The 16,844-nt window shown below is 38.5% G+C and overlaps 1 protein-coding gene across 2 annotated transcripts in view; it reads right to left on the reverse strand.

Annotated features, from left to right (window-relative positions):
• Positions 1-16,844, reverse strand: part of csnk2a2a (casein kinase 2, alpha prime polypeptide a) — a 39,498-nt gene that overhangs the window by 20,735 nt on the left and 1,919 nt on the right. The window contains exons 2-12 of one of the 2 annotated variants that reach the window (XM_056265721.1): positions 16,650-16,761; positions 14,392-14,493; positions 10,636-10,686; positions 8,514-8,573; positions 8,349-8,432; positions 8,136-8,246; positions 7,425-7,526; positions 7,238-7,338; positions 6,044-6,192; positions 3,975-4,062; positions 2,383-2,878 (exon numbers count right to left, since the gene is read on the reverse strand). In XM_056265721.1, coding sequence (XP_056121696.1) covers positions 3,989-4,062; positions 6,044-6,192; positions 7,238-7,338; positions 7,425-7,526; positions 8,136-8,246; positions 8,349-8,432; positions 8,514-8,573; positions 10,636-10,686; positions 14,392-14,493; positions 16,650-16,761 — 946 coding nt within the window. In that variant the 3' untranslated portion in view covers positions 2,383-2,878; positions 3,975-3,988. Of the gene's footprint in view, positions 1-2,382; positions 2,879-3,974; positions 4,063-6,043; positions 6,193-7,237; positions 7,339-7,424; positions 7,527-8,135; positions 8,247-8,348; positions 8,433-8,513; positions 8,574-10,635; positions 10,687-14,391; positions 14,494-16,649; positions 16,762-16,844 lie in introns of those variants that run through there. The other variant, XM_056265720.1, reaches the window with a different exon arrangement.

The following is a 16,844-nucleotide window of genomic DNA, read 5'->3' on the forward strand; positions in this document are numbered from 1 at the left end:
CTTCTACTAATGAATTCCTTTTATTTATGTATTTATTATTTGCTTACTTCTTGTATTCACGTTAAGCACTGAATGTCTGTGGTATTAGCTTTACACGCAGTAGCAAATGCATTTTTTCAACTTAGTAGGCCTATAGACATTATGTGCCAGAGAAACAAGATTTTTGGAATTTTGTCTTTTTACTTGAAGAGTAATTAGCTGGTGAAGTGGATTTACTTATTGTAGAGTTAAGGAAAGTTATCATGAGTATTGTAATGTTTGAAGCAGATGTCACGAATAGAGAGGGAAGATTTTAAAAACCGAGCGGTTCGTTCGAAAATTTGTAAGATCTTACCTTCACGCTGTGGAAATACAAACCGGAAGACAAGGTCAGCAAGGCTCACTCAGTTCCACAATCGCTTATGAATTAAAATAAGAATGGCCTCCTTTGTCACTTTTTTTATTTGTAATCAGGGCTTATGAAGTATTGTATCTACAGATAATCAGTGTTCTTCTGAGAGCACCCTCGTGGTCTTCATTCCCCGTGCTAATGTGACGTGACACCGTCGTAGGTAACCTCAGCCTTTCGTACCTGTGTAAAGCAGTCCAGCTGGCCAGCTTCCTCACTGTGCATGTTAAGATTGTGACGGACTCAGGAAGAATAATGGGAGGTCATGTGGATGTGCCTTATATGGGTTCAAAACTCATGTGTCGTGTCATGTTATATGCTTGAAATTACATATCCATTTGTATTTATTATCATTGTCAGTACTGCACGAATATTGCACATTTCACAATAAGTTGTTGTTATCTTATTAAACTTATTCACTGAAGACCCTAGAATCATTGTCTGAGTGCTGAATTTTAAGTACAACATATTCAACTTTCACTATTTTAAAGATATGCCGTTTTACAAAGTCTTGATTTTGTTTTTGGGCTCTACTGGAATAGGTATTCATGCTTGAATGTTCAAAAAAAAAAAATATTTCTCATATATTTGACATTGTTGCAGCTCTTCCCAGTAATGCGTTTCCCGTACAACGACGTAACTCGCTGCTGAACTACCATCGCACGATGCATCATTGAAGTAATCAAGTCGATAGTCACGACTGTTTCCCAGAAACCTAGTCGCAAATTTGTCATTTAACCACGTTGGTTAATGATGTCACGCAGGTGGTGTAGTAATTTATTTTCAAGTGCCCCTGTAATCAATAATATTATCTCTTAAATATCATCTTTGAACACCAAAATTACATATTTAAATGATTTTTGCTTTGAAAACAAAAATTCTTCATGCCTTATAATAGCTTGAATGTAACTCGACACCCTTGCCTCATTTAGTATTCGCAGCTCTATGAATATGCAAATGAGCCCTGCCTCCACTCACTCACTCAGCTCAGAGATCCACTGGTTGACGATCACACGTTGATCTGATTGGTTACAAGGTCGTTTGTGACGTCAGAAACACCAGCGATTTCAAAGCGTGTTTTTGAGACTTTCTTTGGTTCACTGCAGTTTTAAGCAGAAAATACTCAGCAATGCTGTCGACTTATGAATTTACACATGGTTTGTCTTAAAGCACATTAAAAACACCAGATGGACACATACACTACATTAAAAACTTGATTTACACCACAGGGGGACATTAATGAATCCGTTTTGAGATCGAATTAATGCCAGATTTTTTGCAAAACATTACAGACATGGCATCTGAGGACTATTTCTCACTTGTTTCTTTACTTCCAGATTCAATCATATACTCGTACTAGAGCACGTACGCAATCTTCAAAAACGGTGCTTTAAATCTCTTGACAATCTAAATTACGTAAATTACATTTATATGTATTCGAAATAAAATATATATAGTACTGAATCTGCTTCTAACCACAGGTCGAGCGCTGTCGTTCCAACCACACAACTTGGCGATGTTGTTTGCGAAAGTTTGTTGGAACAATTTTTTCCGGAAACATCGACTCGTTGAAAAATGCTGATAATGATGGAACTTGCGACCATATTTGGCTAACGATCCTTTCGGGAAAGTTCCTCTATGAAGCCCCTCCTCCTTCTGAAAAGCACACTGTGCTCTGATTGGTCGGCTGGATCAGTGTGTTGTGATTGGTCGAGCGCTTTGAGAGCCCCGCCCCTTACCATAACCGCCAGTTTTAACACACTACTAACAAACTCAACCAAGCCCCGCCCCTTTATTCTGCGTATTAAATATTTAAATGAGGAATATTGTGACGTGTTTGTTCCCGGAAAAAACTCAAGACTACAATAGATGCGTTTCAGGGAGTTCACAAACACTGACACTGATATAGAGAATAACTGCCTTTCACGTAATCATTCACAGCTGATGATCACAAAGTTATGATGGTGGGTAAAAAAAAAAACAGGTCAGACTGATTAAAAACAGTTTCATTTAATATATCTTATTTTCAATAAATTGCAGTAAAGCCTCCATACCCGACAATACTATAGTTTATAATCTGAGCTCATATCAGCAGGGCAAGTCATTGAACAACACAATCTTCCAGAACATAATGCAACCAGGATCGGGAGCCTCCATCAATCATCTACAGCCTGAGAATCATGGGGAAAGAGCAGGCATTCTTTCCCTCTCATTATATTATAGCTTAATTCAGTGTTGATCCAAAAATGAAATGGAGATGTTCAACTCAAAGGAGGGAAGATTAGGGGGGAAAAAAACACCAGTTTGGTACCTAGATAACGATGGCAAGCAGCACTAATACAAAGTGAATGTAAGAGAAGGACTACAGCCCATTGTGTTCATTCTGTACAAGTCTTGTGTTGCTTAATAACTTCTTGCTCCAGTAAACTGAAGCTTCACACCTGAAAGGCAGCATGTCTCTGCACGACATGTTGAGGTAAAAAGGTTTTCCTAGAAGAAAGATTCTAAATTAATGAATGATATCAGTAAAAAAACTAAACATTTTAGATGAGGCACAAATACAGTGTACTGGATGTAGGGGTGTGCGATATTTATAGTGTACGATAATATGCTGTTTTAATGATGAGCGATCTGTCATTATCGACACACCTGGCGCACGCGTTCACTGCATGATTATAAATCTATAAAAATGCATTAATAATGCCCTCAATATTCAAGATAAGGGGGCAAAAATAGATAGAAATAGTGTCTTTTAGATTTTAGATGATTACAAATGTGATATTGGTTTTATACAACATTTCAATAACCAGTAATTTAATATTAAGCAACTTACATTTTAGACACAATATTGCCTGTTTTTGCTCCATTTTGCCAACGAAAATACTTCTAAACAAAACCACAGGACTGATGTGTGTCTCTGAGCAACACACGGCTGTTTCTTTACTGAACGAAAGAATCGTTTGAATGAATGATTCAATGACTCATTAAGAACGAATCAGTAGCTTGAATGAATCTCAATGACTCCTACCTACTGGCAGTTTTAATTTCACATTTAAAGTATATTTCATTTCAAAATATCAATATTCAACGTTTAAAACGTCCAAACATTATTCATGCATTTATAACAGCAGGTTAAACGCATTCATGTCCCTCTGATCTGAATTAAACAGTGTAAATGCATCTAAACGCCACTTCAGATGCAGCTTCTGTGTTTCCTCTGCATCGCAAATATGAATTTTGTTGATACTGATTTCATATGATTGGTAACAGCCCTATGGTATCTTATTATGTAAGAATTTGACACAAAAGATGATGCATCTATTTAATTAGGTTAAAAATGGCTTTATAAAAGGTACAAATCTATTGGAAAATATGATTTTCGTCACTGCTATGAACTGACCACAACACAAAACGTGACAAAGAATATCAAAAACTTGCTAACCCTGCTGAGGTACCAACACAATAAACACACTCAGCAAAATATTGTCCAATAATTAAGAAAATATAAAAAATTAGAGAATATTTCGAGATATCATGTTTTGTCTCAATATCGCACACCCCTAACCGGATGTTACATCGTTCTTACCTGCTTTTAGCCCATCATGTTGTGGTCGAGCTGCTTATTGCCAGAGCGCCTTCTGAGTTTGACGGAGGCTGTCCCTTCAGCACAGGATCTATAGGAGAACGCAACATCTTTAGGAGACGAGAATAATGAAACTAGGGATATGTAGGTGATATACAGTGGTTGGACAATGAAACTGAAACACTGGCACATATAGTGTTGGAGGTTCCATGCCTATATATGTGCCAATCTTCACTGATTTTACACTCCATCATAGCTTTACAATAAAATATTGCAATCCACACACATATCAGAGTTCAAAAGAGGACAAATTGTTGGTGGATCAGAGCCTGGGAAAACCCAGACAACTTCCGGCAAATTTAGATTTGCTCTGAAAGTTAGTCTGGCAAAGAGCTCATTCAAGCCCATTTCCAATCCGTCGAAATCGAGGCACCAATCAGAAACGTTGGGGCGGGCTTTACACGATGACGACAGCGCTGGGATTTGTAGCCTACATTACAAAGATGGATGCCGCCGTCGAACATCACTCGTTCGAATCAGCTATCGCGTCTGTTTTAAGTGATTTGAACGTTTCCTTTTTGTTAAAAACCGAGCAAAGAACAACACTCGGAGATGTTTCTCCGCCGCTCTGCATACGTCATCTCCTTCATCGCTCTGATTGGGTTTAGGTCTATCCGCGACGTCCGTTGGTGACGCTCCTCTGGAAATGATTTGTCTATGACGCTTTGCCAGACCATAACTCAGTTACAACTGAGAATGGTCTGGTTTTAACCAGGCTAGGTGGATCAGTGATGTTTATATCAATATCATGGCATTCCCTATTTTGTAATAACAAATGATCATTTCGACGGAACTGAATCAATCAAAACTAACTTTAGCTGGAAAATAACATAATTCAAAAACCGCTATAAAACCAAACCAATCTCTGTTACCTTAAATTATATGTTTACCTCTGTAAAGCTGTTTCGAAACTATCTACATTGTTAAAAGCGCTATATAAATGAAGATGACTTGACTATTTTGCTTGATGGTCGTGTCAAAGCCAAGGATTACTGAACCATTGTGGAGAACCATGTGCACCTAACGGTTCAAACATTGTACATGAGTGTCGTGTATCAGCATGATAATGCACCAATACACCGCAAGACTTGTGACAGAATGGTTTGATGAACATAAAAAGTGAAGTTGAACATCCCACATGGCCTGCAGTCACCAGATCTGAATATTATTAAGCCGCTTGTCAGAAAAGTTTCCTCCATCAGCATTACGTAACGACTTGGCTGCTGTTCTGGAGGAAGAACGGCTCAAGATCCCTCTGGCCACTGTGAAGGACTTGTTTCTATCATTCCCAAGATGAAATGATGCTGTAAAAGGAGGCCGTACAACATACTAATAAATCATTGTGGTCTAAAACCAGGTGTTTCACTTTCATTGTCAGACCCTTATATGCTGGTAGCATGTTAAAAAAATGGTCTCAATATGATGAATATGACTAATGAATGCAGAAAAAAAAATTTCCTAGTGGTTTTCAATGAGTGATTTCACTTGATGCAGGATTATATAAACTGTCCGGCCAAAAAAAAAAAGAAAAAAAAAAAAAAAAAGTGGCTGTATTGGATTTAAATCATTTTTAAGAGTTTATGATTGGATCATTATTGCAGTGATTATTATGTTTCTAGCATGTTATACGTTTATAACCCTAATTGATGGAGTGTGTAGCTTTTAATTTCTTAAACAACCATGTATGAAAAACATCATAACCATATTCCAGGATGATAATGTCAAGATTCATCAGGTTCAAACTGTGAAAGAACGGTTGTGAGGAGCATGAAGAGTCATTTCCACACATGAATCGGCTCCTTAAACTCATTGAAAGTCTTTGGGATGTTCTGGAGGAGACTTACAGAGGGCTGGACTCTTGCACTGGCAATACAAGATCTTGAACAAAGACTGATGCACCTCATGATGGGAAAAACATCACAGCATTTATTTCCACCAAGAGGTGCATCTCTATATACATATATTAACTTGAGAAATGAATAAATCACAGTAAAGAAAGAAAGTTGGCTCACAAAAGTAGGGGTGCTCCATGGCTTCTTGGGCAGTCAATCTCTGTTGATGATCGTAACGCAGGAGTTTATCCAGCAAATCCAGAGCTTCTGGGCTCACCAAGTGCTGATTCTCTGGCTGAACAAAGTTCTCCCAGCGCTTGCGTGTCTGCCTGAAGATGTAGGCGATTTCAAGATTAAAACAGTCTAGCAATTAAAAGTAGATACAGAAAATGTATAGATGCGTGTATCAATCTGCAATTGGTGATGGCATCTGAAAATATCGGGCCGAATAAATGCATGGATGGGCGAAATCACTGACCAAAGCGGTGACGCTTCGACAGCAAACGGATCAAAACTAGCACACAAACATGGATAAGCTACAACTTATAGCCATGGACTTATATACTTATAACTTATATAAGGACCAGCCCTCTGTGGACACGGGCTCAGCTTCTCGTTTATAATCCATCTTCATTTGGATGAACCAAGATCTTTTAATCAATGCTGTTTTCTATGGAAGCTTGTTTCCGCCACAGAATAAAACATTTTAAAAGACAATTGCGACTTTTTATCTCACAATTGCGACTTTATATCACGCAATTCGGACTTTTTTTCTCGCAATTACGAGTTTATATCTCGCAATTCTGACATCTTTTCTCACAATTGTGGCATATAGCTAAACTCAATTGCGAGTTATAAATTCCAATTCTAAGGAAAAATGACTTTATCTCTCACAATTCTGACTTTATAACACACAATTGGGAGTTATAAAGTCAGAATTGCGAGTTTATTTCTCGCAATTGCAAATTTATATCTCTCAATTCTGACTATATAACAAAATTGTGACTTTATAACTCGCAAATCTGAGATACAAAGTCAGAATTGTGAGATCAAAAGTCGCAAGTACCTTTTTTATTCTGTGGCGGAAACAAGCTTCCATAGTTTTCAGCTAATGCGTGAAGTTCGTGAACAAAACTTCATTAAATATTACGTGTAGCTCACTTAATCAAAATCTGCATTGGAGCTTTTGTGTGTAAACAGATTTTTTTCGAAAGCAAGCAAAAACAAGATTGTTTATAAAATCAGCCATCCGAACGATTACTGATCATAGCAGCTAAATGAGTGGTTGTCACAGAAATCTACATTTCTATATGTGCATCACCAACTCATACGAAGATCCTCAAAATGTGGCCAATCTAGATAACGAAGACTCACTGGCCAAGCAGATCTTTGAAGCGCGTGTCCAGCTCGATGTGATACTTGTTCAGGTAGCTGAATAGCTCTTCTGTTCCCAGAACCTTGGCAATTCTGACCAACTGCAGCAAAGATTATTCGGTTAGCATACTGTATATTTTAAGACTACATACTGCAACAGTTTTCATTGAAGAATGACAAGTCATACCTGGTCATAGTTGTCTTGACCATGGAAAAATGGCTCTTTCTGGAAGATCATACTGGCTAACATACAGCCCAAGCTCCACATGTCCAGACTGTAGTCATACATCTGCAAATCATTTTGGAGATTTAACTGCAATGTCTGATGGTAATGTGGGAATATATTGCATGGTTGCACTTTCTCCCATTCATAGTATGAGTGAGTATAATATGAGTGCACCATCTTTGTAATTCTTAAAGTCCTCCTGTGGTGAATATCCAGCTTTTAATGTTGTTTATATGTCTATGTGGTGTTTTTAATATGCTTTAAGACAAACCATGTGTAAATTCATAAGTCGACAGCATTGCTGAGTATTTTCTCCTTAAAACTGCAGTGAACCAAAGACAGTCTCAAAAACACGCTTTGAAATCGCTGGTGTTTCTGACGTCACAAACGACCTTGTAACCAATCAGATCAACGTGTGATCGTCAACCAGTGGATCTCTGAGCTGAGTGAGTGCAGGCGGGGCTCATTTGCATATTCATAGAACCGTGAATACTAAATGAGCCAAGGGTGTCGAGTTACATTCAAGCTATTTTTAAGGCATGGCGATTTTTTTCAAGGAAAAAACGTATAAATATGTCATTTTGGTGATCAAAGATGATTTTTAAGGGATATAATTATTGACTACGGGGGACTTTAAGTCTTTGATATAACATAGCGAATCACACAACATACCTGATAGTCAACCAGCAGCTCTGGTCCCTTATATGATCTTGAGGCGACCCTAACGTTGTAATCCTGTGCAGGGTGGTAGAACTCAGCAAGACCCCAATCTATAAGCCGCAACTACACCACGTACAAATAAAAAGACAAGCAAACTTACATCAGGTCACCAACACTGATCAACACATTCAAAAGCAAATCCACAACGCTGGTATCTGACTTCACCTTTCTCATTTGGTGGTCTATCATGACATTGTGAGGTTTGACATCCCGATGCATGATGCCCATGCTATGAGAGTAGTCCAGCGCCTGCAAAGAGAGAAAGCACACGCTTAACACACTCTCCTGTTGAAAACACACAAAAGCGTAATCTTATTTCAGCATGCTCACCTTGAGAAGTTCATACAAGTAAAAACGGATATCAAAGTCTGTTAGTCTCTGATAGAGATCCTAAAAAAATCAGAACAACATCATGTGAGACATTTAGACGGATGAGCAACTGTTTGGATAAATGTATTGACAGAAAACTAATCATTGTTACATATCTACAATTACAATCTAGCAATCTTCAACAAATGCCTAATAGCAGGCACTGAATGAACGTTAACATTAACATAACTTTCAACACACTCAAAAGTATTTTTAGTATGATTGTTCTGACCAAGTAAAACAGCGCTGCGTTTCCCCACAGTTTTAAATCAACAGATATTGCATAATTAATTATATTATTGTATAGTTAATGAAATGAGGATAAGGCACACAAAGTCTGTCGGCCTGAACTTTTGTTTCATAAATTTGTTTAGGCTTGGGATTTATAATAAATATTGTTTATATATTTTTTCTCAACACTGCAATTTTGTCCCGGTGCTACTTATTTTACAGAAAATACGGTAATTAAAGGTGCTATATGTAGTAGAGTTCTCAACGGGTCGGGTCAGCCCGACTGACCCGACGAGACCCGCGGGTTCGGGTCGAAAATATTTGCAAATGACTCGGGTCGGACCTCGGGCTTAATCTTTTGAATTGTATAGTGTAAGAAAAAAAAAACATTTATTATTCATCGCTGCTGTTCACTGTAAAGAAAGTCTGGCTGCTGCGTGCATCGCGACGCGAGGGCAGACCTGACGCCGCTGCGTGCACGCCTTTAGCCCGGAGAAGAAGATGGAGTTGGTGAAAAGTAAACTTGCTGCAGGTGAAATCACCGTTGCTCAGGGGCGGCGCAACACGTTGTGTGACTCTCTCTCTCTCTCTCTCTCTCTCTCTCTCTCTCTCTCTCTCTCTCTCTCTCTCTCTCTCTCTCTCTCTCTCTCTCTCTCTCTCTCTCTCTCTCTCTCTCTCTCTCTCTCTCTCTCTCTCTCTCTCTCTCTCTCTCTCTCTCTCTCTCTCTCTCTCTCTCTCTCTCTCTCTCTCTCTCTCTCTCTCAGCAGTCATAGAATACATTCTATTCTACATACATCACTCACCGATCAAAAGGGTGGCGTCGGGCCGCGGGTCGGGTTCGGGCAGATAATTCATGTTGATGTGTCGGGTTACATCGGGTCCGGGCTTTAAAAGCCACGGGCCGGGTCGGGTTGTAATTTTCAGGCCCGTTGAGAACTCTAATATGTAGTTTTTAGCGGCCTCTAGCGGTGATGTTTCAGATTGCAACAAGAGCGCTCGTGCTCGAACTTCATGTAAACTCCCACTGCAACGTTACAATAATAGGCTACTTTTATCAGCCTGACGTTGAACTAATACTCCATGCTCGTACCATGATAACGTTACATTGACTGCATTTAGCCGACATGGTGTTATCTAGCATAAGGCATTTCACTACCTATTCGTGTATCTAAAACAAAGCGGAGGTCTCTCCATAATTCAAACGCTCTGCCGATGTTGATCGTGTTTTCGTCCCGAGTCGATCTGATTGACGTTTGGCCTGACGAGCTTTAGCAGATAAAACTTTTTTTTGTTTTTTATATTTATGTGGAGTTTGTGTTGTGCTGGAGGCAGGTCGTTTTTGGGTGTTATCAGACTCCATGTCGTCAGCTGCAGTGCCGTCGCATAGACTGTATATAAGGAGAGAGGCTCGGGAGCCCGCATGCACGTCACATCCGATGGATTTCACAGAAAATCCGACCCGGAGACTTCACATAGAAATAGGAATACTGGCCTTCAGAGGTAATAGCAAAACCCGACAAGTGGGTCATTGTAATGTGTGATTACAACCCCTTCACACACAGGCAATAAAAAAGGGATTCATTTTAGAAGAAAAGTTACATATAGCACCTTTAAACTATAAAAATTTTAAATTACAATATACATATTTTTTTATAAATAATAAACTTATCTAATAACAAAAACTAATAATCAAACTATTTTATTTGTTTACCCGCATGTCATGTGACCTTTAACTGACATCAGAGAACAGTGAATGTGCTGTTAAATTCTTGCAATATTAACTTAAAGTCAATCAAGATATCAAGCAATTGAAAATCCTCAGTTTGATAGTTTTAGTAATTAAAAGTGGTACCTTGAAATCCGTGTTATTGATGTACTCAAACACAAGGGCTGGCGTCCTAGACTGTGGAATACCAAAACAGAAAGAAAAAAAGAAAGAAAGGGGGTAAAAAAACACTTAAACAGATAAAAATATATATATATAAATCAATGCAAATTTAAGCTGGAATGCAGACACTCAAAAATAGTTGGTTTCCTTTATTAAGCATTTTGTCAACCTTAATATTATAATTGGACTGCCGATTCTGGAATGGATTTAAATATCATACAACAGTTGTGTCCCAAAGGAGGACACACTATACATTACGCACCATGTACCTCCATCGTCTAGTACGAGTTTATTTTGTCATTCAACACTGGATTCTGAAGTGTTCAACATACCACACTTTGTTTTTCTCAGTTAAATAAGTGCATCAACTACATTTTCTTTTTGGAATTTTTAACGTTGAAACACGATTCACACATTATACTACAACATTACATAGTATTAGGACTGTCAAAATTGCTCAAAAATGACGTTCGAATATTCCCTCTAAAAAAAAACCCATATATTCAAACTATTTGAATATCTGGTTGCGCATTTTGTCAATGACGCGCATTACGTTAATAACAGGACAAATTAATACAAAGAGACACAACTACTTGTATAGGTAGTTTATTTAAGTTTAAACATATTTGACAACGTATTAACTTACACAAAACCAAGTAAATCAACTAATGGCCAAGACCGCAGACCTTACTCTCGCTCGCACTCGCCGGCACTCTCTCTCTCTCTCGCCCTCATGCTCTCTGCGCATAACGGTTTAAATGAACAACAATAAACAAATGTAGAGTGCTGATCAAGAGTTTAGTGCAAGCAATTTAAGGTCGCGACTCTTGTCCTAAATATAGCAGGCTTCATTCGGTGATTGAAACAAATATTCAGACCTGCAAACTCCTCAGAGTAAAAAAGGTGACAGTGCTGCGGGTGGGGGGGTGGGGGGGGGGCTCGCCGCTCAGTTGCTAGGATAGTTGCTACAATGTTGTACATGATTGCATACGAGCCAACAACAATGTCTTAACGATGTTGTGGAGCTGCAATATGGCTTCTATATGTAAGCAATATGGTTGCTAGGTAGCTTTAAACGGTTGCTAGGGTGTGGTTACACAGTTACATGTTGTTCTGGATGAACACTATCCTGTATATAATTATCATAGGATTGGCAAAGGAGAAAAAAGGCAGTAAAATATAAATGAACCATGATGAGCAATACATTTGTTACTCTATTTATTATTCTTTGTTAATAAAAATACAGCTGTTCGTTGTTTGTTCACATAACTTCACAGTGCATTAGGCTAACTGATGTTAACAAATAGAACTTTTAATTGTAATAAGGCTACTAGTAAATAGTGAAATTAACATTATCAAAGATTAATAAATGCTATTTATTTATAAAGATTAAGAAGTGCAGTTTATGAATAGTTAATATTAACTAGTTTGGTGTTATCGATTTGTTATACACCGATTCAGATCTCTTTTGAAGAGACAGATGTTGGACAGATCAGTTATTTTAACCATTCATAAAAGTGAATCGGTTCAAATGAGTCATTAGTTCGCGAATCGGACGTGCCATTAGCTGACACACACGGCACGCGTTGTGTGATTATCCTAGCAGATAAGGACTAAAGGACATCGCACAAGATTTGTGTCTACACAGAAAACATTTAATCACTGGATAGGTTTTTTGTTTATTCAAAATGTGGTTTATGTCAGCTGAATGTGCGGAACGCTTTTCAGAGAGGATAGGGCAATTTTAGTAGGCTACAATTCACACCTAGCGGTAATTCAGGAAAAATAATCTCTGAAAATGCTCCACGTGAAACTTTGGTCTTTTGATCTTTTACTATCGTATCAATTCTCAATAGATTTTGATTAATATGCGCGATGAAGGGAGAGCAAGGCAGTTTGAATACAGTGAGTGCGCGCGCGCGACCGGCTCTCTCTATGCTCGTTCTTTCAGCGCCCTGTCACGAGCACAGCATAACAAAGTGGTAGCTAACGTTAATTGAATCAAGCAAACAACTAGATGTTGTTTTTGCTCCAAAAAAAGTTTGATTTACCTCGAATTTCACATAAGATTCCTTCACGTTATGAGTTTCCATCAGACTCTCGTGGTCTAGCCAGGTATCTCATCGATTCTGACGCAAGTGCTAAGATTCCGATTGGCCAAGAGAAAAAGTACTAAGATTCCGATTGGCCAAGAGAAAAAGAACTAAGATTCCGATTGGCCCAGAGAAATGTCAATTATAAGAAGTATCCAATAATGTTTCGCAATTCTAGCCTGCCTGCCTGCATGCAGATGAAGCGTAGCCTACCCTATGCTGTGGTAAACTCATGGGTAAAATGCTGCTACTATGGCTATTTCGAGGGCGTCTGGCCACGCCCCCATTGGCGGGCTCTGACGTGTCTGATGTAATGCTAGCTCATTGGCGCACACGTTGGAGGCGCCCGTGCCATTGGATGTGCAGTTGACGCAGCACAGCCAATGAGTGAGCCAGACACTCACTGTGCTATCTGTCTGTGCAGCTGGAAAATGCGTTTTACATTTTAAGCTTCAGAATTTTGCCACTCGCAAAGCAGACAGCCGCGCCTCTGCTACCGCGGGCGTGTTTTTCCACATGATTCGAATATTAATTTTCACCTTCGAATTTCTGTTTTTTTAAAACTATTCGAATATATATTCGAATTTAGAATATTCGTTGACAGCCCTACATAGTATAGAGCAAAGATAACACTCCGAATGTGTTAAATAGAGCTGAGAATACTAAACTCTTACTGGGAGATAAAAGCCTTATAAAATTTGGCAAAATATTTAACCCTCTGGTGCTGTTCGTTGTATGTTTTGGTTTTTTAGAATTTTTTTTTACTTCATCGGAAAGGTACGAAACTTTTCGGCACTTGCTATGTGAAAAAAAAAAAAAAAAAAAAAAAATAATGGACATGATTCGAAAAGGTTAAATGGTCCTGAAAAAAAAAAAGAGTCACTTGTATTATTTGCGGTCGGCCGCATTGGAAATGAATGGAAGACGAATTTCGTCTAGTGGAAACGTTTGGTACTGCGCACAAATAAATCTTACTGAAAGCTCATTTGTTTAGATATCAACCTCAAATTTGGACTTGTTTAGATTTATGGCTTTGATTTTCTCACAGTTTTAGAGTAAAACATGTCTTGGAAATAATTCATTTAATTTAATTTATTGCATTTTTCTAAATTATAACCTTAAAGTTCTATAACTTTTGTTTAATTTCACTTTTTTAACTTTAAAAAAATAATCTGCCCAAGTGTAATCTTTAAAAAGAGACCAAACTTCAGTCTGTGCTCCAAAGCATTTAAGATTTACGACAGTTTTAAGTTGCTCAAAAAGTGGTTAACGGGTCATAAATGAATCATACATTTTCCGTAAATATAGTTTAGTACCATAAAATCCCCTAAAAATACAAAATGTCAAATGAAAAACATTATCGCAGTAAAATATAGTACATTAATTTAATTGAAATTGTGATTTTTGACCGCCGCACGAGCAACAACAGAGGGTTAATAAAACGCTTTGCGAATCGTGTCACAAAATTTGATTGTAGCAAAATTTCTAGACAGTTTCTGTGTGGGCCTGCTGATAATATTATATATACATTTATTAAAATGATACAAAAACAGCATACAGTTGTGAGTAATTTAGCAAAAACAGAACTGTAGAGAACAGTTGCATATACTGAAAGAGCAAACTTTACCACAGGGTCCTTCACGGTGTCTACAAGACGAATGATGTTGGTTCCTCCTCGCAAGTTCTCCAGAATTTTGATCTCACGCTTAATCTTCTTCTTCTTAACAGGCTGCCAAGGTAAAGAATACAAATTTAAGGGTTAGCTTACACAATTTACATTCCAAGAAATTACTTTCACTCATCTATGAAACAAATTAGGATATTGTTTAATATTCTCTCATCATTTTTGTCCATCCACTGAAATTCTATGTATTCAACATTTTGAATCTAATCAAAAGCCAATCCATTTATTAACTGTTCCATTCAGTGCTGATCCGGCTCAGCCCGTACGGATATGGTTTCATATCCCTGATCGATTTATATGACGAATCACAAATGCTCGCCTTGCTCTGTTCTGTGATGCGCGTTCGTGACGTCACGTAATGCGCAATTACGTTGAAAAGGTCTCACAGAACAGAGCAAGGCAAGCATTTGTGCTTATAAAACTTAAACTTTTATATTTATTTTTTAAATGGCCGATCGTTTCGCTAGATAAGACCCTTATTCATCGTCTGGTATCATTTAAAGCAGCACTAAAACTGTCATTTGGACCTTGAACCGTTTGGACCCCATTGAAGTCCATTATATGGAGAAAAATCCTGGAATGTTTTCATCAAAAACCTTAATTTCTTTTCGCCTGAAAAAAGAAAGACATGGACATCCTGGATGACATGGGGGTGAGTAAATTATCAGCAAAAGTTTTTTTTAAAGTGAACTAATCCTTTAATTTAGCATTTTATTCACATATAAACATACATAAAGCACATTAAAGGGATACTCCACCAGTTTTTCTTATTAAACTATGTTATTCCCTTAACTAAGACGAGTTGATACATACCTCTCTCGTCTCAGTGCGTGCACTATATCGCTCTGTATTGCCGCAAAACTATGTTAGCACTTAGCTTAGCCCATGCATTAAATATGGGCCAAGCAGAGAAGCGACCAAACACTTCCACGTTTTCCCTATGTAAACACAGTTACTCGAGTAGTGTAACTTGACCTGGGCTGGTGACACAAAATAAACCGTTGCGCTTTTCTAAGCGTTTAAAATTGATGACTATATTGTATGGCGGAATACCATAACAAGTGCTTTTGAGCAGTTCGACTTGGCGCAATAATATCTTCACTAGTGAAAAGTCCTCTTACCGGCTCCCGCTTCCTCTCCCCCTCCCTCTGACATTTCCGTCAATACAACCAACGTGGCTTTTACTACCTGTGCTATTAGCAAACTGCAGATCATTTGCAATGGCGGACTTTGTAGATGATTATGACTTATTTGTAGAAGACCCAGAGCCATATCTGTTTGAACCCGAGTACACGGAGGAGGAATTAGCTCTTATGGACCGTGAGAGGAAAGAAAGATATGATCCAGAACAGACCGGAGCTGGCGAAAGACCACGGGCAAACAGCAATTGGTGGTGCAAGTGTGACTGTTGCGAACAGATGCCGACCGAAATTGAGAGCCTGTGCTGTTTAGAATGCTAACTAGCTTCCAACAACCTGTTACTTCGTCAACTCCGCTCGAACTACTACTACCGGCGCATGTCACGTTGGTTGTATTGACGGAAATGTCAGAGGGAGGGGGAGAGGAAGCGGGAGCCGGTAAGAGGACTTTTCACTAGTGAAGATATTATTGCGCCAAGTCGAACTGCTCAAAAGCACTTGTTATGGTATTCCGCCATACAATATAGTCATCAATTTTAAACGCTTAGAAAAGCGCAACGGTTTATTTTGTGTCACCAGCCCAGGTCAAGTTACACTACTCGAGTAACTGTGTTTACATAGGGAAAACGTGGAAGTGTTTGGTCGCTTCTCTGCTAGGCCCATATTTAATGCATGGGCTAAGCTAAGTGCTAACATAGTTTTGCGGCAATACAGAGCGATATAGTGCACGCACTGAGACGAGAGAGGTATGTATCAACTCGTCTTAGTTAAGGGAATAACATAGTTTAATAAGAAAAACTGGTGGAGTATCCCTTTAAATAGGGTAAACTCAGCTATGCATGTTTGCCCCACAAAAACAAATGTCATTTGCCTTTCTGTTTACCATATTTAATGTGCTCTCTATGCATGCGTGTTAATTACACAAACTTTCAATAGATGAATGTGTTTGGAACAACATGAGGGTGAGTAAATGATAACAAAACGTTTATTTTTGGGTGAACTATCTCTTTGCTTCTTCCTGATGTTCAGACAGTCACATGATGAGAGAGCAGGTGTTCTTACCTTCAGTATTTTAACAACTACTCTGTCGTTGCTGTTGATGTTGATGGCCTCAAACACCTCACTGTATTTGCCTCTTCCGAGCTTCCGTACGAGCTGGTAGTCATCCTGATTGCTGAATCAGAGCATGCAAGATATCAATAAAACTGTGCAAAATGACTTACACAAACATGAAAACATTTTAAACAAGTACTGTGG

Source organism: Rhinichthys klamathensis, unplaced genomic scaffold (genome assembly GCF_029890125.1).
Source record: "Rhinichthys klamathensis goyatoka isolate OS25496 unplaced genomic scaffold, OSU_Roscu_1.1 h1tg000240l_1, whole genome shotgun sequence".
NCBI classification, from domain to species: Eukaryota; Metazoa; Chordata; class Actinopteri; order Cypriniformes; family Leuciscidae; genus Rhinichthys; species Rhinichthys klamathensis.